The 24,259-nt window shown below is 36.9% G+C and overlaps 1 protein-coding gene across 8 annotated transcripts in view; it reads left to right on the forward strand.

The window, feature by feature from the left end:
• Nucleotides 1–24,259, forward strand: part of Tbc1d5 (TBC1 domain family member 5) — a 424,656-nt gene that overhangs the window by 202,529 nt on the left and 197,868 nt on the right. For all 8 annotated transcript variants that reach the window (XM_040729178.1, XM_040729183.1, XM_040729179.1 and 5 more), the window contains 5 exons: nucleotides 5,825–5,894; nucleotides 18,609–18,717; nucleotides 20,075–20,164; nucleotides 20,261–20,335; nucleotides 22,525–22,592. In XM_040729178.1, the coding sequence (XP_040585112.1) occupies nucleotides 5,825–5,894; nucleotides 18,609–18,717; nucleotides 20,075–20,164; nucleotides 20,261–20,335; nucleotides 22,525–22,592 (412 nt within the window). The remainder of the gene's footprint in view (nucleotides 1–5,824; nucleotides 5,895–18,608; nucleotides 18,718–20,074; nucleotides 20,165–20,260; nucleotides 20,336–22,524; nucleotides 22,593–24,259) is intronic.

The following is a 24,259-nucleotide window of genomic DNA, read 5'->3' on the forward strand; positions in this document are numbered from 1 at the left end:
AACCTCCTAGTTTTTTTCTGCATCTTAGTTTGAATCAAACGCCCACCCCCCTACACTACACTCTCACAGATCTGAACCTGTCTTTACTGTAAAGTGTTTTCAGTATTCATACTTAGAATTATGTGATATTTCAAATTCAGTGCTTTCAGATGTAAACTAAAGCACATTTGAGTAGCTGCACTTATTTATAGTGTTTTTCTGGCTGTTTTCAACTTAACCTAGTTTAAAATTTCTGATTCTCTCTTCTTGAAGCAGACAGATGTTTGTGCATAAAAACCCTACAAAAATTTATTGTAAAACTTCACATATCATGATTTTAATAGTTCATGGATCGAACCAATAAATGTCTTTATCTCAACATGAGTATAAAGTTAAAAGAATATCTTGAATCTGCTCGTCCCTATTTTGAAATTTAAGTTACAGTTATACTGTTATTGGCATAATAACTGAGATACATATATGTTAGAAATTGCTATTTGAAAATACTTCATTTAAACCAACATAAGTTAACAGCATATTTTTTTCTTCAAGTGAGCCAAACTGATTTTTTTTTAAATTTCCCACTTCATTCAAAATAGATTCTTTTCTCAGATTATGGTTTCCCTCCTTGTGCTCCTTCTAGTTTATCCCAACCTTCCCTCCCATCTGATCCATCTCCTGTCTGTCTCTTATTAGGAAAAAAACACACACTAACTAGGGATAGTAAATATAACAAAATAAAATATAATGACGTAAAATAAAAGACAAACAAACAGAAGGAAAAGAGCCCCTGCATCAGACATCCCCTTGTTCACACGCTCAGGAATCAAGACACTAACCTGGGAGTCACAGTATATATATGCAAAGGACCTGGTGCAGACCTTGCAGACCCTGGGCTCGCTGCCTCAGTCTCTGTGAGTTCATTGTGACCTCTGATCATGTTGATTTAGAGGGCCTGTCTTTCTTGGTGTCCTCCATCTCTTCTTCAGAGGCCCTTACACTTCTACCTTCTCTTCTGAGAGATTTCCTGAGTCCTAAGTGGAGGGACTTGATGGAGACACCCAATTTAGGGCTGAGTGTTCCAAGTTCTCTCACACTCTTCTTGATGTCTGTCTGGGTTTCTGTGTTTGTTCCCATCTGTTGCAGGAGGAAGTTTCTCTGATGGCTGACCAAGGTACTGATCTATAGCAAAATATTATCAGGCTTACATTTTTTTGGACCAGTAGTATTTGGTTTTTCCCTCGGTCCCTGGTTCTTGGTCCATCTCATGGAGTGTGCCTTAAGTCAAATCATGTTAATAGGTTACTTCCACAAGCTTTGCCCTACCAGTATATCTTATCAGCAGGATTCCATTGTTGACCAGGGGATTTCTGGCTGACTTGGTGCTTACATTTCTCTTTAGTATACAACAGAGTATCTTCCTATACCGAAGATGCTAGAACTGAGAGGTAAAACCTGTATTTAGGCACCGCCTTTAGCATGTTCAGAGAGTTGTGTAGGTGTTGTCTTTAGCAGTGTAGCCTTGCTCTCAGTTTATGGAGAGTAACCCATTGCCTGGTTGTTTGGGGATTCCCATGACACCTCTTTGTCCACCAACTCAGTTAGATGTAGTCCAGTGTGAGTACTGGAAAGTTCATTTGTTGACATGAGCCAAACTATTTTAATTTTGTTAAGAACTCATTTTACAAAGTTACTTCTCAATTATTAAAAAAAAAAACAAAAACAATAGTATGAATATTTCAAACACTTGCAGCTGCAGGAATTGGTCGGTTTCATCTATAGATATAAACTATTATAATTTGTAAATTATTACATACCATAATATTAAATGTGTATACTGTATAGTTGTATATAATTCTTAGGCATACTTAAATTATATAAGCTCCGTTAAAATATCCAGATCACTTTGTACACTGGGTTTTAAAATACTTTTTTTTTTTTTTTTTTTTTGGTTTTTGGTTTTTACGAGACAGGGTTTCTCTGTATTGTTTGGGAGGCTATTGGTCCAGTCAGGCCTTGAACTCACAGAGACCCTGCCTCTGCCTCCCAAGTGCTGGGATTAAAGGCATGTGCCACAACCGCCCAGCTTAAAATACTTTTAAAATCAGAATTGTATTCTAAAAATTGTGTATATTTTCAGTAAAATTATTTTTCATGCAAGGAAATTTGTTAATCTAGAAACACAGTTCACGGTTTGTATTACATGAACACTTTCTCTACATTTGTGTGTGTGTGTGTGTGTGTGTGTGTGTGTGTGTGTGTGTGTGTGTGTGTCTTTTTGTCTGTCTTATTTGTGTGAGTGGAAATCAATTTGTACATTCTTGTTCCACTTATTGCTGGTTATCTGACAAATTGGTTTCCAAATTATAGTAGAAACTAAAAATGTTGTATTAAACTCTCTTGCACCCTCTGTTGTTTTGGGGGGGAACATTACACATAGGTTCTAAGATTGTGTTGTCATTACAGTTATTCCTTCCCTTTTAAAATGAGTACTTACTCTACTACATTAAAAAGCAAATTAGAATCAGCAATAAAGCACATTTGTTCGGGGGTTTCATTTTGTGTTTTCTTATCCTATTGATGTGCTTTCAGCATGTCACGGTTTAAATGTGGGTTGAGCTTTCTGTCTGTGATTTCTTCTGGTTACTAGTTCTGAGTCCCTCTGAATAAAAATTCCTACAGGACATAGCGTATTTCATGTACAGTTTTCTAGAATTATAAACTCTGTCTTTTTTTGGTTTGTATACCTTTCAAAAGTCAGGTTTCCTCCAATATAAGAATCTAAAACATCTATATAAAATTAAGAATCTATAGCTGTAAGGAACAGATGTTTTCATAAACATTTGCTGTAAGTTTTCAACTATAATATTGAAAAACTAAAGCAGTTTTTCTCACTTCAAAACTTCATTACCTTTCCCCCATATAACAAACTCTGAAATCTTTTTACTGATACTGTTAATGAAACGATTAAACTCTGTATTTGAGTAGGAAAACCAGCAATTTGTTTCTCTATTGCATACTTTTGCACCTTGAAAGTTACAGTTACTATGTCATTTTTCACTGGTGACAATTACAAACTATAGAAAACCTTTGCAACATCCTTATGATAAAACATGGTTGTAAAAAAAAAAAAAAAGAAAGAAAGCCAGGGGTGTTGTTGTGGGCTTTGAAAGCCAGCAGAGGAAGTAATCTCATCTGCATGCCAGTTCCAGAGCTCAATAGTGAGACACTCAAAAATCATAACAAACAAAAGCCCCACAACTGCTCTTATAAATGAACCTATGTTTAATTTCATAAAGTCAATCTTAAATGAATAAAGATTCTGGAGGTAATATTTCATATATTTAAATAATCATAACATTTAGTTTTAAGGAGGAAGACTGATTCAGTGTATATCATAATACTTATTCTATACCAATTGTCGAAGGCCACACAGGAAGTTCCTGCATACTGTTGAAGAACATGTATTACAGGAAATTTCTGTTTAATAAGCTGAAATACTGTTTCTTTTATCTTTTCAGTTCATGTCGATACTATTATTTTTTAACGGAAATAAAATGTACTATGTATAGTCTTATGCTGTATTCAAGGGATTAGCATGCATATGGCTATAGTAATTTTAAACATTTAAGCTTGGATTATTTAAAAATTATGTGTTACCCTTTTTGAATGCTGAAGTCTATTTTAAGTTTTAAACAGACAACCAAAACAGCCAAAGGATCAGAAACACCTTAGATGGAAACTTTGAAAAAAGAAGTCACATTAAAAGGTCCAGCATGAGAACTGAGTCTGCCTGAACATTTGAAAAGCTGGTCATGCCTGCAGAGTCTTAGGTGGATTTAGTATTCCTATGTGACACAACACAATGCTGTCATACAGATTACATTTCTGTTTTCAGTAGCCATTTAATGAGTGGCATAACTATGGAATCAAAATATCTTAGTATTATATATAAAAATTTAAAAATTAATCTCATTTTTAAACTGAATTCTTCACAATTGCTATTTGATGTTTCTATTGTTATGGTCTCCAGTAAAACCTTAAATATTTCATCATAAATCAAAATTATAAGTCATAATTGAACAAATGATTAAATTATTAAGCTTTTAAATATAAAATAATGTTGAAAGGTACATTGTAGGGACTAGAAGTGCAAAATTTAATTATATACTGCTCATAATTTGCCTTGAGGAAGAAATGATATATTTAATAGTGTACGGCTTCATAAAACTGTGTTTTAAAATACATATTTAATGAATAAGCTATTATTTCTAACTATAAGAATTTTTTACTCTGAGGTATTGCTAAGCTTTTAAAATATTTTAAAATTTTATTTTCTTTTATATTGTATAAGCCCATGCATATTGATTGATTCTAAATTTGAATTCACAAATAGTCTTGTTTTTTAAATGAAAAAAATGTTAATTACAGAAAACATATCTTAGTGTTTTATTGCTGTGAAGAGACACCATGACCATGGCAACTCTTACAGGAGAAAGCATTAACTTGGGGTTGCTTAGGGTTTCAGAGATTCCACCCATTGTCTTCACGACGGGGAACGTCGTGGTGTGCAGGCAGACTTGGTGCTGGAGGAGCTGAGTGTTGTGTGTTGCTTTACTCTTTGGGCTTTTCGAGGTGCCCATCAACCAGCACCCAAATAAATACACAGAGGCTTATTCTTAGTTATGAGTGCCTGGCCTTAGCTTGTTTTGTTTCTTGCCTACTTTTCTTAACCTAAACTATCCCGTCTGTCTTTGTCCTTGGGATTTATCTTTCTCTACTCCTATATACCTTTTTTTCCTTCTTGCTCTGAGTCTGGCTGGGTGACTAGGTGATTGGCCTGTGATGTTCTACTAGCCTTAGTAGCTCATCCCTCCTTTTCCTTGTTTCTCCTGTCTATTCTCTCTGCCTGCCAGCCCTGTCTATCCTTGCTTCTGCCTCCTTATTGGCCATTCAGCTCTATATTAGACCATCAGGTGTTTAGACAGGCAAAGAATCACAACTTCACAGAGTTAAACAAATGTAGCATAAACAAAAGTCACACACCTTCAATAATATTCTACCATAGCTGAGAGTCCTACATCTTGCAGGCAACAGAAAATGGACTGTGACAGTGGGTGGTTTCTTGAGCATAGGAGAAGTCAAAGCACACCCCCACAGTGACAGACTTCCTCCCACAAGGCCACGCCTCCTAATATTGCCACTCCCTTTGTTGCCATTTTCTTTCAAACCTCCACAAAATACTAATGTCTTTTGATGAAATTTCATTCTGTATTTTATATTTCTGAGGTTTTTACAGTTCAAACATAATGTTAACAGCTAACAGCGTATTTTGGAAAAGATGTTGAGATATGTTAGAAGGTTCCTAAAGTGTGTTCTTGATCACCATTTCCCTTGTCTGTGTTTCTTTTACTTGTCTTCTTGGGTGACTGCTGGACTTTTAGCTTTGTTCTCTGCCTATGTCCATTTTGGCTATACTGGTGGTCAGAAAGGGTAATCTAGTCTCTAACAGAAGATTGCCTTTGTTCATAAATATTAGTATGTAATTTAATGGTCTATAAGCTTCCGTGTTTCTGTGATTCATAGAAAATAATTGCTTCATACTTTACTTTCCTTGTTACAGTCACTCTGGCAATGCTCCTATCCAAATTAGGAGTTTGGGTATTGGTTTGTGTCTTGACACATCCACATGAACTTTTACCTAACAGGCTCACCGTACACAAGGGAATAATATATGTCTGTTGTTTAGTATGCCATTACGTAGAGCTGTCACACAGTGCTTATTAAGTAAAATACTCACTTTTGCAGTTTCTCTATGTTATTTCAATATTTTTTTTGTCTTTAGGAGATCCAAGTCAAAATGGAAAAAGGACAAATTCTGCCATAGACTCTGAAGGAACCTTTAATTCATACATGTAAGTGATGATTACGTGCACACACAGTTTTACAAGGTAATGTAGAAGACACAAACTTTTATGGAATTATGGTCTTACAATAGCAAGAACTTGTAACTATGTTTTTATCACATTATAAAGGACAGTATGATATCTGGCAGTCTGCAAGCTTAAGAAATAACAAAAACAGCCTTTCATCCCAGCACTCACGAGACAGAGGCAGGTGAATCTCTCTGAGTTCAAGGCCAGCCTGGTCTATAGAGCATGTTCAGGACGGGCTCCAAAGGTACACAGAGGAACCCTATCTCTAAAAACCAAAGAAAGGAAGAGAGAGAGAGAGAGAGAGAGAGAGGGAGGGAGGGAGGGAGGGAGGGAGGGAGGAAGGAAGGAAGGAAGGAAGGAAGGAAGGAAGGAAGGAAGGAAGGAAGGAAGAATATGTGCAGGTTTTTCTTTTGTCTCATTAATGGTTTCATCCTGACTTAGATCCTGGTTTAAGTGAGTGTTCATGAATTTTGTACTTTATTTCATGAAACCAAAGAAAAAGAAAGATTAAATATTTCCAATAACATTTAAAAATTTGTATAATGAACCAAAATTTTTAAGTTCTGTTTTTTCCTTGTAGCAAACCCCCTGAAAATTCAGTACTAGTATATTTAAACATCATAAGTAGCAATCAGATAAATGAAGAAGTCCTTAATTGAGATACCTTGTCCTGATGATTAATTAGTTAGCTCTAATAGTGTATACCAGCACTTGGGAACATGCACATGAACACTGTACATGTGGTAACTCATTTGTATTCTGAGTTCTCTGAGATGTATCCCATTTCCTTCATTGGAACTGCATTATTTATTTCTTCAGATTACAGGCATGCTGTTAGCTGTTACATTAGGGCTTTGTGTATAAGAGGCACTGGTTGAAATGTGGTGAACGATATGGTTATTATATCTGCTTATGAATTCTTTCTTCAAGTGATATAAAAATTTAAATATTTGACATCCATATTTTATAGTAGTTGACTTTGTATAAATTATCAGCTGGTCAGTTGTCACCAATGGTGCAGAAGACTGTTTTCCCCTGACATTGTAGAGAGCTTGTATTCCTCCTCATTTTTAATTGTATACATATTTCCTTTAAGTGATGCAATTCTCTAAATAAAAGTATAATGTGAAGCTTGAAATGTGATATAGTAAAAACAGATAAAGTCCCTATGTCATGTCATGTCTGTTCAAAATATCCACCAAAGGTGAATATAAAAAGAAAAGTAATTATTTATAACTTGGCATGTAACTGAGGAGTGTAATATATGTGAAATCTATGGCTGTGATACAGCATGGTTGAAGTACAAGTGCAATTAAAACAAATGGAAAATATTACCAAAGAAAATACCTTCTTTTCTATGTACATTTTGTTGATAAATTTTATAACTAAATTCATAATTACAGTAAAGAGATGTTTTAATTTGAAGATAGTATTGCTGTATAGTTTATTCTGTCCTTGACTAGTTCAGACATTAAAATATCTCATTATTGAATAACAATTTTGTTTTGAAAATGAGCTATTATTGCAACTTACTGCACAGTGAATACTTTTGTTAACTAAATATTTTTAATTAATGCCTGCCATTGTTATAATATTAACATATTAATTTGTTGAAATTTAAAAGTGCAAGGTAAAAAGATCAAGTAGTATAGTATGTGAAAGGGGGTTTTTGATAGTTGGCAGGCCAATGCTGCTATTAAATGGTATTACAGTATTTAAGGTGTGAAATTAGGATTTCTTTTTACCCTGTAGGCAATAGCTCTTGTAATATAATTAGCTTACTTTTTAATTTGACATTTAAGTTAAACATAGAATCCTCTGGAACAAGGCGCTAGAGCATATTTTCATATTGATTTTTACTGACTAAAGAAATTCTTGCAGAATCACATTATAGTAGCAAAATGTTCAGTAAAATTTACTTTTGAAAATTTCAACTCTTCTGGTTGGTTTTGTGTGTCAACTTAACACAAGCTAGAGTTATCAGAGGAAGAAATTGAGGAAATGCTTTTATGACATCCATGTATAAGGCATTTTCTCATTTAGTGATCAGTGGAGGAGGACCCAGTCTATGGTGGGTGGGTGGTGCCATCATCCCTGGACTGATTGTGCTGGGTTCCATAAGAAGATGGGTTGAGTGTCCCAGTAAGCAGCTACCCTCCATAGGTCTGCATCAGTTCCTACCTCTGGGATCCTGCCCTGTTTGAGTTCCTGACCTTGTCTTCATTCACTGATGAACAGCAATGCTTAAGTGTAATCCAGATAAACCCTTTCCTCACCAACCGTTTTTTTGTTTGTTTGGTTGGTTGGTTTTTGGTTCATGGTATGTCCTTGCAGCAATAGAAACCCTAACTAAGACAGTAACCTTATGGGTTTTTTGGTTTTTTTGTTTTGTTTTGTTTTTTGTTGTTGTTGTTGTTGTTGTTGTTTTTTTAGATTAGAAACAATCTTGTTTCACATGTCAATCCCAGCTCCCTCTCCCTCCCATCCTCTCCCGCCCTCTCCACCAGGTCCCCCAGTCCTCCACCCAATCTCCACTCTGATCCCCAGGGAGGGTGAGGCCCTCACTGGTGGATCTCCAGTGACTGTCATTTCATCCAGGGCAGGGCCTAGGCCCTCCCCCAAGAGTCCCGGCTAAGAGAGTTTCCCATATTGTGGCATGGGCACTCAAAGTCTATTTGTATGCAGGGGTAAATACTACCAAAGGCCCCATAGATTACCTAGGCCTCCTCACTGACACCCACATTCAGGGGGTCTGGGTCAGTCCCATGCTTTCCACACAGCCATCAGTCTGGAGTCCAAGAGCTCCCCTTTGTTCAGGTCAGCTGTTTCTGTGGGTTAAACCAGCCCATTCCTAACTCCGTTGCCCATCAGTTCTCTCTTTCTGATACTGGATTCTAGTTTAGTTCGACAGTAACCTTATGTTAAGAGCTCATACTAGTCTGAGTTTCTATGGGACATTTTTTTATTCCATTTTTTCAGAAATTCCTTCAAAAATATATTATGAAGAAGCAGGCTTTATATTTGTTTATTTATATAATCAGCTGTGAGCCCCTTCATGTAAGCCTATGTAAATGTTTATCTTTGGAAAGACGAGCATTAATTTGAAACCGGAGGGTAAGCTACACAGAGTTCCCCTACACTGAGAGTCCATTCCCTTAGATACTTGACTGCTTTTTCTTTAGTTCACTACTGAAACACCTGCTGTTAGCCCTACATGCCCATGCTGGTATATGTGCAGACTATGTTGTTTAGCTATATGCTGTTTTAAAAAATGAATTAGCTGTTTAATCAGTAATTTGAAGTATCTTACTTGAAGTGTAATTTGAGAAAACAATACATAAAATTAGAGTTCACGGTAGAGTTATAAATAATTTTAAATCTGCTGGACAGCAGAGCTCTGTTGTGTTAGAACTAGAGACAGACTTGTTACTTGGGTCTGCTCCCTGCCCCTCACTACCCTATGTCTGATTCCACCTTTTCAGCCTGGATAGGCTGAACAGGATCACTTTTTTCCTACAAGATGTTTAAGGGTGCCTGAGTGTTGGGGCAATAACCAACAATGACCTGTCCCACATCTCTGCCATCTGGCTGCTGATTGAACTTAAAGAAGGAATTCCATTTTTTCTCCTCCTACACCCACAGATGAAATTTCTAACAGTAATACAAAAGATCTATATGTCCCAACCATAGGTCAACCAAAACATGTTAATTTCCTTTCTATTCTAAGCCAAAACCTTTTGCTTTCTCTCTTAGCTTCTTGACATAACCAAATTACTAGCTTCAGTACTCTTGAACCATGAAGTCTTTATTAAGGAAAAAGAAGGCCCTTGCATGAAAGTCATCTGGATACCAAAAACAGTTAATCTGATCACATAGGCAGCTACTAAGTGATGAGTGGATGTAGAGTATTTGATGAAGATGCACAGGACAGAGCAATAATTGACATTTGGGTTGAATGGGACAAAATAGTGTGGATTGCACTACTAGTTAGGATGTGGCATAACATTTATGATTTATTAATTTTAGAACTCTTCCATTAACACTTGGGGAATTCCAGTAGACTGGGGTACCTGAAGCCCTTTAGGACGCTGGTAGCTTTTACCTGACGAAATAGTTATGAGAAGGGCTGAAGAAATGGCTTGGTGGTTAAGAGCACCTGCTGTTTTTACAGAGGGCCTGGTTCAACTCCCAGTAGCTCATATCCACCTGTCCCTGCAGGTCACGGGAATCCAGTATCTTCTGTCTTCCAGGCACAGGGACCATGTGATTCATGTATATGCATGCAGGAAAACACTCATACACATAAAAAAAATCTTTCCAAAATAGACATAAGGGAAATCCACTAAAAATAGAATGAAGAAAAAGGACTGAACAAGAAACAAGGCATAACCGTACATATGTGTGGAAGTCACAGCTAAACCCATTTATTTTTATGCTAAGAAAAATAAAATTAAAAATAGAGTGGATAACTATGAAAAAATTGTTATTTAATGCAGAAACAAATAATTTTGTGTTTTCAAAGTGCATACAACATCCAGACAAAAATTACACTTGAATCTTGGGAGTATTTTGGTAATGTTAACATTTTGCTGTGTTTGATGTGTGTCTTTGAAAATGTGTAACTTTTAGCTGGGTGTAGTGGCACATGTCTTTAATTTTTACAATCAGAAGGCAGAGACAGGAGGATCTGAGTTGAAGGGCCAAGCTGGTCTACAAAGGGATCTCCAGGAAAATCAGTTACCTAAAGTGAGATCTTTTCTAAAACAACCAAACAAAATGGTAATTTTTCTTTGTAAGTATGCTTTTTGCACATTTTGTTTCTGAGCATCCTCAATATGTTATGTTCCAAAATTTGAACCTTGTTTGTGTATCAAAAGTGGCCCAAGTTTTCCATTGTGTTGCTCAGCCAGCTAAGCCTGTACCATTATTGTAAAGTTACAAAACTTGTAGAGTCTGATGTTTTTGTGCAGTGCAGTAGATAGGACACTTGATCTGTAAGATCTTACTTTCCTTCATGGAGAGATGTTTTTCTGCTTTTGGTTTTCACAGGCAATAGGAAATCGTTTTCCCTTAAACACTAATGCAAACTAATTTAAATACATTGACCTCCTATTAAAGTTATTTTATCATATAACACAATTTATCTTTATTTTAAACTGTATTTTCTTATTTTTTTCATTTGTTTTTGAGTTTGGTTTTATTGTGACTTATGACTTGGCTATTAGGCATAGTTCTTTTCCATATGCACCATTTGGTATCTAGTAAATGTATAGTCATCTGGAGACTTCTCTCTCCTAACTTTAGCATATATCAGGGAGCTAGGGAAGGTGGCAGTGGCATACTTACATCTCAGATGGACTGTAAGTGATGCTCTGTAGGCAGAAGGGGCACACCTATGTCTCACAGTTCTTATCAGGAGCATCGCTTCTCTAGGATGATTAAATACCATGTTGGAGCACCATGTACATATCTCTTTACCCACGAATATTATTATTTAGTGTTTGATGGTTGTTCTCTTTCTTCCTTTATGCTATGCGAGTTTGTGTTATGTGTGGTTTTGTCCTGATATTCCTTGTATCTTAGTAGTTGCAGCTTTTAAAATTGAATGACTGTGTGAGTAGTATTCTTGAAACACTGAGGTTAGTGCAAGAACCAGGAGCTATATGATGCCATTTAAATAATTAAAAGGGAGCATGTAATTCTTCAGTTTTACTAATCAGATTTCATCTGCATGGTTGATATATATAATTGTTGTCATGGTGGAAGGTGAAATTTCTTTTGCCTCAGATTCTGCCGCTTATCAAGTGGATGGTAGGCTCATTGCAGTCCTCTGTTTTGATTAGTTTTTATTTATTTATTTATTTATTATTTATTTATTTATTTATTTTAGATAAGGAGATGCCTTAGTCAGTGTTCTATTTCTGTGAAAAGATAAGACCATGGCAGCTCTTATACAAGGGAGCAACAGTTTCAATCCATTGTAGTCAAATACCGGACTGGAGAAGTAGCTAAGAATTCTACATCCAGATCTGCAGGCAGCTGGAAGAGAAGAACGCCACTGGGCCTGTCTTGGATCCTTGTAATGTCAGAATCCATTTCTAGTGACATAGTTCCTCCAACAGGGACACACTTCTCAATCCTTTCAAATAGTGCCATTTGTTGATGGCTAAGCATTCATATCTATTAGTCTATCTGGAGCATTCTTATATAAAACACCACATAGGGCCTGTTCATGTAGTTCAGGCTGTCCTGGAACTTACTATGGTGAATCGTGTTGACCTTGAACTCACAGAGATTCACATGCCTCTTAAGTGCTGGGATTAAAGGCATATGCCACCACTTTCTGCTTATCATAGGCTTCCTTGAGTGAAGACACCTCAAGGATACATGCATTGCTACAATGTGTTACCCTAGAAACCATTCTACTCTTAGAAAACATACATATCTTAACAGATGGATTTTACTTTTAAATAGGACATTAGATTTTTACTAAATAAACATCTACTTCAAAGTTCATGAAAAATAATTTATTTCTGATGCTATGAGTGTTCCTTTACAGTATTTCCTGTATTATATAATGTAAGGTAAGCAACTAAATCTTTTCCCCATTTCTCAGTCCCTGTTTTGTCCTCCTCCTCTCACTTTTAAATACTTTGATACTGCTCAGACTGCCCTTGAACTCCTGATGACCTGAGGTTATAGGCCCATGGCCCCGTGCTTGACTTCCATTATCCTATTCTCAGAGTCATATATCAAGCTCATACCCGTTACCGCAAACACTGAATAGCTCGGAAGGCAGGTCTGGAGATACCGTGGAAGTCACAGAAGGGATTTTCCCCTACGTGATAAACATTTGAAAAAAACCAGTGTACCATGAAATACAAAGGTGCTCCAGTTGGCATCACAGAGGTTGTCTAACCTAAGAACTTTTTCTGACCACATTCTAAATTCTGATCCTTTGATTAGTAGTACAGTGGCTTTTATTATTACTTCAACTAAAACATCTATATATTCTTATAAAATTGGAAACCTCCAATGTAACTTTTCTGGATTCCTCTCCTAAAAATATAATTAAATGAGCTCACCAGTTTCAATGTGACCTTTTATTTAGGGTCACATAAAGAATATGATACATATTTTATTTTTTAAAGTGTATTATAGCTATGAGCCTTTAACTGTACTCTAATTCAGTTCTTTATATTCTAAAGAATATAAGATCGGGCTCAAGATTTCTAGTCTTGATTTATTTCAAACCTGAATCAGAACTTTCCAGTAGATTTTATCAGGTCTCCATGTAATAAGAAAATCCTCACCTTTCTTTGTCTCATTGATAACCGTACTGCATCAGACCATAGTCACCTAGATGCAGGAAGAACGTATTTTCATATGTATATGCATATGTGTGACCGATATGCCCTAATGGTTCATTATAGAGGGGAGAAAGGCTTGAAATAAGAATAACTTTTTAAAAATTCTGATATAGGAAGCAAGAAGCCAGTAGAGTTACTAATTGCCTTTTAGAGACTTGGAGTTCCCTCATTACCTGTGATTTAAGCTAAAAATGAGGTAATTACAGATACCATCAGGGTTTGTATGCTTGATCTTGGCACCTGCGGGCCTCGTGTTGCAGCTTACCGTATCTCTGCCACACTCTCTAGTCTTATGCTGACATAATTTATACTCTCTGTATTTCCGTTGACTACAACTTAGATGGTTCTTGTTCTGTTTGAATAGCATTTTCAAAATCATTCCTTTAAATGGTATTATATAGATATTGAAATTATGATACACTCCTTCTGCTAGTAGAAATCTAATGTTTTTCTATAAAATTTGAAACAGACTTAAAATTATCCCTTTTCCCTTTGCATTTGCCTTAAAATGTGATCATAGATGATATGACAAAATTTAAAATGTCATTTTATATATTGGAAGAATAAAATTGTACAAATTTTTATATCAAGCTCCCCTTTCTTCAGTTTTACATATTCGGTGCTGCTCATAGACTGTTTTCGTCCTGAGCTTTGATTCTTTCTTTCAAATGTCCACACCATGGGGGTGAGAGTTGTCTGCTTTTCCTTCCCAGGTCCTGCCCATCTCTGAGATCCAGGAAGCCAGGGTATCGTCTTTCATTTTCTTTTCCCACTTTGTGCTGGTTGTCTTTTTCACAGTGATAACCCTTCTCTTAGCTACTGAGCAGTTCCAGTGCCATTAGAGGCCAGAAGAACTCTGCACGTAACTCCAAATAATAGATTTCCAATACCACACTCTGTGTAGTCTGTATACTCTTTCCCTTCACGGTAGTTCTTTGAGTTTTTTCCCTGCCTCTTCTGTTTGAGTTTTTTATGTCACTTCTATAGGGATATTGTTCACCTCCAGATGATACCTAAAAAATTGGGTAGAAATCATCATGTAAATAACACACTCTGTCTATAAAATATGGGTATATTCTATAATTTACCATAATCTAGATCAGTGATTGAAATTTTCCTAAATTTAGCACCTAATTATGCATTACTTCAGTTACAAAATTATTAAACAATAGATTTAGAAGACACCAATTAGAAACTCCAACAGCATGCTTTAGACCTGTAAAAGTTCAAACAAGAAGTTATTTGCAATTAATGCCTGCTGGAGAGGGGGACTTCGCTTTTTTGAGTGGAGTGATTGTGGGTATATTAACCACACTCCTACACCGTCTGATGCCTAACAATAGTTGTCCAAATTTTTAAAAATGTTTCACAATATAATTATTGGGAAACATATTTAAATATATAATTGAAAATGGTATCTTTATAATCAGGAGCTGTATTCATTCACAGAGTATTCAGAGTAATTTCCTAGTTTAGGTTTTGTGACATACACCTTTCATCCTAACCCTCAATAGGCAGAGATAGGTGGATCTCTTGAGTTTAATGCCAGCCTGGTCTACATAGGGAATTCCAGACTAGCCAGTGCTATGCAGTAAGATGCTCTGTCAAAACAAAGCAAAAATGATTTCCATTTCAGAAACAAAAATCAAAGCAAACCATCGCAATAAGCTATCTATAGAGCTAAGCCTTATTAAAGGGAAGTCATCAGTTACTGTTGAAAAAAAAAACAACAAAACAAAAAAACCCTTGTCTGTTGGTTTCCTTTAGAGTTTCTTGAGTATCAGTTGCTACAAGCTGGGCCAGTTGTATTGACAGTAGTCTCTTTGAGGAGTAACTGGGTAAATTCAAGTACTTATCAAAACTACAAATTAATCCCAAGGCAGCCACTGCTAATCAGGGTTTTAGTGCTGACTGTTTTCAGAGATCTGGTGCCTGCAATGGTAGAGAGCTTGCCACTTGGTGGCACTAATGCTTGTTTTCAGAGGAGTACTTAGGGTCTAGGTCTCTACCCCCAAGGCTTAGGGAACATGACAGAAAAGAGAACCTAAAGATTCTGAGAACCTGAAGATGTCTGTTGAAAGATTGTGTTTTCTATATATACAACAGGCACGCTTCACCCTTGAACTTTCACACATGAACAGTGACAACACTAGTTGATTTGCCAGGCTGAATGGAGTCTGTCACACAAAGCTCCACTCCTAGGTGAAGAGCTATAGGCAATTAATGACTGCTGAGGGAGGTGGGGAGGGAAGGAGGGAGGGAGGGAGGGAGGGAGGGAGGGAGGGAGGGAGGGAGGGAGGGAGGGAGGGAGGGAGGGAGAGAGTATGTCTTGCCTAAAGATGAGGCTGCCAAAATGTTCATCCAGTACCACGTGGTCAGCCTTAAACATGCCTGTGAGCAAAACTAACCACACGTACTTAGTAAGTTTTATTTCTGTGTTAGTTTGTATGTATATAAAACAGTAATAATAGTAATGAAAAATAAACCCATGAATTTCAGAGGGAGTTGAGGATATGTGGGAAAGATTGGAGGGAAGAGAGGGAGTAGGGAAATCTGTAAATGCATTACTCATATGTGAAATCTTTAAAGAGTAAAGAATTGTTAAATGTGTAAATGTACAGGTCACTCTTCATTGTGGTCGTCACACATCTTCTCAGGCAGTGTTGACAACCTGTCTTTGGCCCTTATGCCCCATAGTAACTCACACCTGAGGAGAACGCGTGAGATGCCATTTCTGTCCTGCTTAATTGACAGAGATCACTTCCCTTGTGCTGTCAGGATCATCCTTCTAGAGTTTGCTTGCTCTGGACAGGCTCTTTCCTAAGCCATTTTGATTTGTTTTTTCTCTTGTGAGTAGTCTAACTTTTCTAAATATTTGTTTTCCTATTTGAAAAGAGGAATTAAAAAGCCGGCTTTGGGTTAAAAGTTCTTTTAGGTGGTGGTGGCGCACGCCTTTAATCCCTGCACTCGGAAGGCAGAGGCAGGTGGATCTCTGTGAGTTTGAAGCCAGCCTGGTCTACAGAGAAAGTTCCAGGAGGGCAGAGTGAGCTACGTAGAGAAACTCCTTCTGGAAAAACAAAAACAAATAGACAAAAAAAAACGTTTTGTTTTGTTTCCCTACAATATTACAGTGAACTTTTTATCAAGTGGTGGCATAGTTGACAGGTTTTTGCAGTTCAGATCTTCCCACTACCCTCTATATCTGTTATACAGTATAAGACAAAATTTGTTGACTACTCTTCCTTTATTATTGCTAAATAAATTGGAAAACTCTACCACCAACTCCTAAGTTTTTCATATTATTTTCCCCCATGTTTAGGATCAGTTAGTCTATCATTCATATTTATGCTCATTAAAACAAAAATTCATCTTGGTTCAGCTCCTCTAGACCATCTTGCCCTTAGTAGTCTCTTTAACTTCAGATGGATCATTCCTTATATGTGAAACTTCAGTAGCTGTGATTTTAATTATTTTATAATATAATATTTAATTATAATAAAAACATTCTTCTAGCAAAGAGTTTTGTTAATCTTATCATCATTTCCTTAAAAATTTGTCCACTCCCCTAACTTCACACCCCATTGTGTCTCTAACCCTCTAATGTGTTTATCACATCTTTGAATATTATTAAGAACTTCATAAAAACACAATATGGGTATATGTGGAACTCATTGGAACTGAAAAATACTTTAACCTACTGATTCCATTGAATGTTGCACATAGGTGTAGGGGCCTACATCCATCCACTGGGACATGGATAATCTACCAGTGGTCTTGAATTAGTCAAGGTTCTCTAAAGTAACAGAATTTACAAAATCTCTCTCTCTCTCTCTCTCTCTCTCTCTCTCTCTCTCTCGTGTGTGTGTGTGTGTGTGTGTGTGTGTGTGTGTGTGTACGCACATATTTTCCCATTTCAAAGGGTAGGGATTAAAGGTGTGTGAATTTTTGCTTTAAAACTCCCCATTTTTGAGTTTTGGTTAATTCTAGATATAGTCAAATTGACGACCAAGAATAGCCATCATACTTCTTCCCAAGCAGCCATCAACTGCCCAAGCTGCTCAGCTAGGTTTGGATGCCTCTCAGGAGCCAGCCCCTCCTCAGCCCTTGTTGGAATTTTAAACTGAGTTGATCCTTGCAGACCTTGCTGCTGTGAATTCATGTGGTCAGCAGCCATCATGGCACTTTTAAAGTAAGTTTTCTCTGCACTGAGGACTGAAATGCCTATGCCATGGAAATACCCAGTGAGCTATATCTGCAGTCCTTTAACAGTTTCTCAGGACATTATTATTGTGTCTACTCTCAGCACACGTGGAATCTGGCCAGTGATGGCCTTGTGTTTCTGAGGTTTCAGGAAATTTCTTCCTAAGGACATTTTCTTCAGATATTTTATCTGAGATTTTGGCTTTGATCTGAATTTTACAACTTAAGTCAATTTTGTTGTAGTATTGTGGAATTTAAGGGTAATTTCATGAAGCTGGTCTCAGCTGTTGACAAAAGACTCTTACCGTTTAGTTTGGTGCAAGATGCTGGAAATGTGGCTCTAATGCCTTTAGTCAACCTCAGGTGATGGTTTGGGACAATTAATTTCCAATTGTTTCCCAGTGGAGCAGATTTACTTGTATATTAATGAGGCACAGGTGTGGGCCCCTGGTGCCTGCATGCCTGTGAGGCGCGTTTCAGTTTATCTCCTCAGCCACAGTTACTGCGGGTAGTCAAGCTTGCCTTTAACAGTTTTTACACCGAAGCTTTTACAGTTCTTGATGCTTTCTTGAAATTTCTCTGCACCTGTTAACATTTTCCCACTGATCATGTAGGAAGAAGCTGTGGAGATTTCAACCGGAAGCATGCACTGTTTAAAAAGGTGGTATTCTATGACATTTAACTGTCCAGCTTAGCAGGAAACAAAACAGGGTTATTCGACGGGGTATTTTCCGTGAGAAGTCTTTATAACCAACAGGCCACTTCTTTCTCATGTAATTTTTGGAAACAGGTGTACTTTTTTTAATAGATAAATAAGTCACATTTTATAAGCCTCATTTTTCTTATGTATTCATACATACCACTGTTTTCGAGGAAATGGAATAGCCTCCATAGACATTAAATGTAAGAAGCTAGGGTAATTATAGCGATCTACATATTCATTAAATCTACAGAAGAACTGTGTCCAAGAAGACAGCCATTCGTTCAGACACAGAACACCACTAAATGCATGCATTTTAAAAGTTAAATTTCTTAGGCTATTTAAGGTTAGTTTCCTGTAGCACTCCTTTTAGTAAAAGGGTTTTAACAAAAGGAAACCACTGATCTGGTTTCTTTCCTACAGGAAAGAATGGGAAGATCTATTTGTAAACAACAATTACTTGGCAACAATAAGACAGAAGGGGATTAATGGGCAGCTGAGAAGCAGCAGGTTCCGCAGCATCTGCTGGAAGGTAAGAAGGAAATAGTTATTTACTGTTTGTGGTGCAGTGTGTCAGCACTTTACCTGACATTCCAGAAGATGACCCTCACATGGGTCACTGGATTTCAGGAAAGCCATTCATGTTTACCTTTCATAGGACATTTACCCATAAGGTTGAGGCACCTGGGCAAGTGAAGCTAGTAAATGAATCCTTTGAAGTAACTCTTGATTTCCCTTAGTAGTGAAAATTTCAGAGCAGCACTATTAAACTTCCTGGAGGGGCCTTTTCAGATTTTCTTGAAGTTGGGCAGAAGTTTAGTGGTAAGTTGAAGATCCTGTTAATTGAGCTGCTATCATTTAGTCATCCTCCTTTTGTCTTGCTAAAGAGCACATGGAAAAAACTTAACATTCTTTTGTTAGAAATGTAAAATGGAGGGCAACCAGGAGAGTGGAAGGAAATTGGGTCATTTTCCTTTGGAGAGAAGGGTCACTGGTTACCAAAAGTGGGAATGATAATCTGCTGTCATCATTTTAATTGCTTTGAAAAATTGGCCCTTCCTGGTCTCTAAAATGAATGAATTTGGGTGTAGACTTATTTTTTAAATGACCTCTATCAACATTTTTAAGGCTATGTGCATAAATTGAGCATGTAAAGTCTGTGCAAATCAAACAATACATGATGTATTATATAATTCTAGATTTAATAATTTAGATTTAATAATGAAAATACATTTTTCTTTCTTAAGAAGCAGACAGAAGACCTGCTGTTAGAAAATTTGTATTCAAATATTTGTACCCCACCCTCACTCCCTGTTGTTTAACTTTAAGTATATTTCATTTACTAAAAATAAACCTAAGTCTGTATTCATTTTATTAATATATTAAGCTAAATTAAATCAGATTTGTCATTTTAAAATGCTTATTGTGAAAACCTGATTGCCAATTGCAAATTGCATTCTCTGCTGTTTATGATGCAGCCTCATTTCTGTACCCTCAGCCCCAGCCCTCAGGTCACTGACTGGATGCAAACCTAGGTATTGTTGACCAGGTGTCGCCTGCAATACTTTCCTACCATTCCCAACACAATTAGATTTGAACCTCCATGTGTTTGCCTCCCTTTGCCAAATAAATCTTGAAGAAAGCTAAATCTATTTTGTGGTTTAACTTTTTAATTCTTGCATTTAAGCATTGATTGCTTAGTTTTTTGCTATTCTAAACATATTTTTAATGTGAACATACTATTGGGAATTGAAATGATTATATTGAATGGGACATGTTATGAATGTGGTGTTTCTTTAAATTTTCAAAAGATCTTATTTAGCCTGATATTCATACTTAGTAGTTTTTTTTAACAATGTTTTCTTTTTTTCTCCTCCCTCCCCCAATAGCTCTTTCTTTGTGTTCTTCCACAAGATAAAAGTCAATGGATAAGTAGAATCAAAGAACTAAGAGCATGGTATACCAGTATAAAAGAAATAGTAAGTAAAGAGTAAATGTGACTGATGCAGTTACTTTCATTTGCTTACTTTAAAGTTCATTAGTCTCTAATCTTGCTATATCTCTCCCTTTAACAGCATATCACTAATCCAAGGAAAGTTGTTGGCCAACAGGACCTGATGATCAACAATCCCCTTTCACAAGATGAAGGAGTAATGTTCCTTTTTAATATGTTTGTTTGTTTGTTTTAAAATTATTTCATTATTTTATCTGTATGGGTGTCTTGCCTTGCATATATGTCTGTGTACCCTGTGTGTGCCTGGTAACTTTGGAAGCCAGAGGAGCATGGTAGATTCCCTGAAACTTGTGTTATTGGTGGTTATAAACCACCATATGGGTGCTGGCAACCAAACCATGTCGTCTGCAAGAGCAGCCAGGGCTCCTAACTACCAAGTCATCTCTCAAACCCTTGTTCCAACTCTTTCCATTCTGAAAGAGGTGCTTTAAAGATTCATGTCATCTGTGTAGGATTTATATGAAAATCCCTATGCAAACAATGTGTTTCATGCCCTGTGTTTTCATTATTCTAAATACTGAACTACCTAAATCTGTATGTGTGTGTGTGTGTTTGTGTGTGTAGTGTGTGTGTATGCACACCTGTAGAGGTCAAAGGTGGGCATGGTTTCCTGCTCTGTCATTCTTTGCCTTGTTCCTTTGAGACTAGGTCTCTCCCTAAAGCTCAAGCTTGCTGTCTGCTAGACTAGCTGAGTAGCATCCTCCCTGTGTCTGCTCCCCACTGCTGGAGTTACAGCCACAAAAGGCTCAGCTTTGTATGAGGACTCACACTCAGGCCTCAAGCTTGCATCTTCCCCTCTGAGGGATCTGCTCAGCTCCTGTCGGCCATCTCTGGAAGGTCCTCCTGCCTCCCAGTGGTGTTAAGCCACCAAACCTTCAACACAGCAGCCTTTGGGAGCTGTCGGGATCTACACCACAGCAATTTCTCCTGAGTTATCCACTGCACTATAAATTATTTCTTTTTAAATGTGGGAATGCTCTATTTCTGAAAAATGAATGGTAATTTCAGGTTGGCTGTTGTCTTCCAAAATATTGTTATTATAAATGTATATAGTTAATTTGACTTTAAACATATTGACATTAATACGAGCTGTGTTTCAACATAAAAACTAGCTACCTGTTTTCTTGGACTCGGTTTTCCTTCATGGAAAATTGGCCAGAATTTAGTTAATTTAATTGAAAACATTAATCCACTAGAACATAGGGAAATAAATGGATTGTCTATTTGTCCCTGGCTAACTTTCATCTAAATAATTAACTGTTAATTATAGGCTTGTGTTCACATTTTAGGAATTTTTCATGTCCAAAATTAAATTTTCAGGTACTCACCTCCAAGTGTGACCACCTGGGTTCAATCCCTGAGACATGTGAATGTGTGTGAGTGTGTGTGTATGTGTGTCTATGTTTGAGTGTGTGTGTGTGTGTGTGTGTGTGTGTGCGCGCGCACACGCGCATGAGCACGCACGCACAGGCATGCACATGAGCTTGTGTATTATAAGCCACACTAGGGGAAAGTCCAGAGGGTCTCATGATAAATATCTCTAAATTGAAAGAGCATCCCTATGAGGATGGTGGCATCAGGGTTGCAGTGGGGAGGGAAGTCACTAAGGAACACTTTTGGTAGGACTGTCCCTGGAAGAAAGCACCTACCCATAATGACTGTGGAGAAGCTTGTATCCTGGTGGAGTTTAGGTCAGTTATTACTTAACAGAGACTATATGACTTACTTTCTTGTTGCTGCTCTATGCCTATGTATGTAGTTGAGAAGGAAATTTTTCTCATTTTATAGATGCGTTAGTATTTTTCTGATGTGTAAATTTTGCTATAGTACAATAAGATATTAAGTAATTTTTAGGTGTTTGGTTTTGTTCCTTTGTTTTATTAAGAGAGGTTCCTACCACATGGCCTCGGGGAGACTGAAACTTGCTAGGGCTGGCCTCAAACTCACAGAGATCTGCCTGTCTCTGCCACCAGGTCTCTGCCATAGGTGTGTTGCACTTTAACCCATCATTACGTAGTTTCTAGAATTTTCCTGAGTTAACATTTTAAAACTGTAAATGCCTCTTAGAAATTAAAATAGCAGTGGAATGCCCTTCATCCTGCAGAGATGATGGAACTTCAAAAATGCATACAGCAAGGAATTGAAAAAAATTGTAAGGGTTTGAATTAGACTAGATTTTAATAAAAATTATTTCTGTCAGGTTTCTGAGTAATCCAAAGTGGCAGCTTAGAGAAGAATAAATTCAATCACTTAAATTATTAAATTGAAGTCATAAAGTCAAGCAGTGTGAGATTGTTTTAATTAGGTTATTCTCATTTTTTCCAGAGTCTTTGGAACAAGTTCTTTCAAGATAAAGAACTGCGATCCATGATTGAGCAAGATGTCAAAAGAACGTATGTAGAGCTGTGTTTTGTTCACTAATTCAAAACGGTGTTACTTCTGAAATCTGAATACAATGTGAGATCCCTAGAGGAGCCTTAAGTGATTGTAGTATTCTACTTTCAAATTTATTTTTTAATAAGCTTTAATTCTATAAATTTTTTCTCAAAGATTTCAAAATATTCAAATTAAATTGTACATCAGCCAAAGAATGTTAGCTTTATCAATTTCTGATCTTTCCATTATCCTGAAAGGGTTATATTGTGTGATTATTTATATTGGTAATACTTCACAGACAGCTTATTTCTGTGTATACATTTAAATTGGCTTCCAGCACAATTACTCAGTGTCCTCCTCCTTACTTTTTACTGTGGTTTTCCTTTTTGCTTTTTTCTGGGTGCTATTCAGGTATGTTGATCTATTGACAGTCACATGAAAAAGTCACCTCTTTTTTATAGTGAATGTTCTATCCCTGTTACAAATGAGACCTCGTCTTTCTCCATTGTCTATTATGAAATACTTGGGTTTGCCTCCGAGATCAGTGTAAGTTCTAGGTAATGCATGGTAGAACTATGGTCACATTACTCTCAATATCCTCTTTCTCAGTGGCCTTTTCTGTAAATGGAGATAATAGTAGTTACCTCCCAAAGTCCTTATGCACTTAAGGTTGGTTATCCCTTGCCAAAATTTCTTGGGATTAGAAGTGTCTGTCATATTTTGACTGTCTGTGTAGAATTTGTCAGTTAGTCTTCCTTAATCCAAAAATTCAGAATCCTACATGGTTCAGAATTCAAAACTTTTTGAATATTGATTCAGTGACCTCAAAATTTTGGATTTTGGATTTTGAATTTAGGGATGTTCAACCTGCATGCTAAGTAAAATAGTGATCTAGAAAGCTTTGTGGTTCAGCTGTTATACAATGTTAGTAAGGTTAATGTTTTTAGCTGCACTTACTATGAAGCCACAAGACAGTGTGTAAGAAATACTTAACCTGCAACATTTCCAGTGTGTTCCAGCTATAACAATGTCAGGCCTCTGGCTTTCTGACATTCCAGTCTTTCTTTTATGTACCAAAACACCGAAGCATCAGATGACTTGAACCACTACCTAATTACCTACACTGTTCAACAGATGGGATTTTCTGCTTAAAAATGGTAATAACTCAAAAGAATCAGGAGTTGAGGGATCAGCTAAACCGCAGCTAATGTGTGCAGTGGGATTCATTTTAATTATCTTGCCTCTCCCAGTTAGTTCAGGAGTCACCCATTTTGTAAAATAAGCTCTTCTCAGAGGGCAGTGCCTGGTCTCTTTAGTGCCAAATTCCAGAAACTAAAGCACGTTTGTTTCACCACACATGAGGCTCATAGAAAATACTGATTCCTTTTTGAGATGAGGGGATATCCTCATTGACCATTTAAGAACTGTGTTAATCAATGCCTGAAAAAACAGACCTCGTCCTAAAAACACATAGAAAATCACACATTACTAGCCAAATAGTAGCAGTAGTTATTTTTAAAGTGTCAAAACTATTACATCTCAGATGAAGAATTTTAATTCATCTTTCTAAATCTTAAATGGAAGTAGAGAGGTGATGGCACTGGCCTAGAACCACACACGCAGAAACCAGAAAATACAAAGTGAGAAAGGGCTGCAGATTGTTCTAAGCCACCCAAGCGAGGCC

Source organism: Mesocricetus auratus, unplaced genomic scaffold (assembly GCF_017639785.1).
Source record: "Mesocricetus auratus isolate SY011 unplaced genomic scaffold, BCM_Maur_2.0 Super-Scaffold_100021, whole genome shotgun sequence".
In the NCBI taxonomy this organism is placed as follows: Eukaryota; Metazoa; Chordata; class Mammalia; order Rodentia; family Cricetidae; genus Mesocricetus; species Mesocricetus auratus.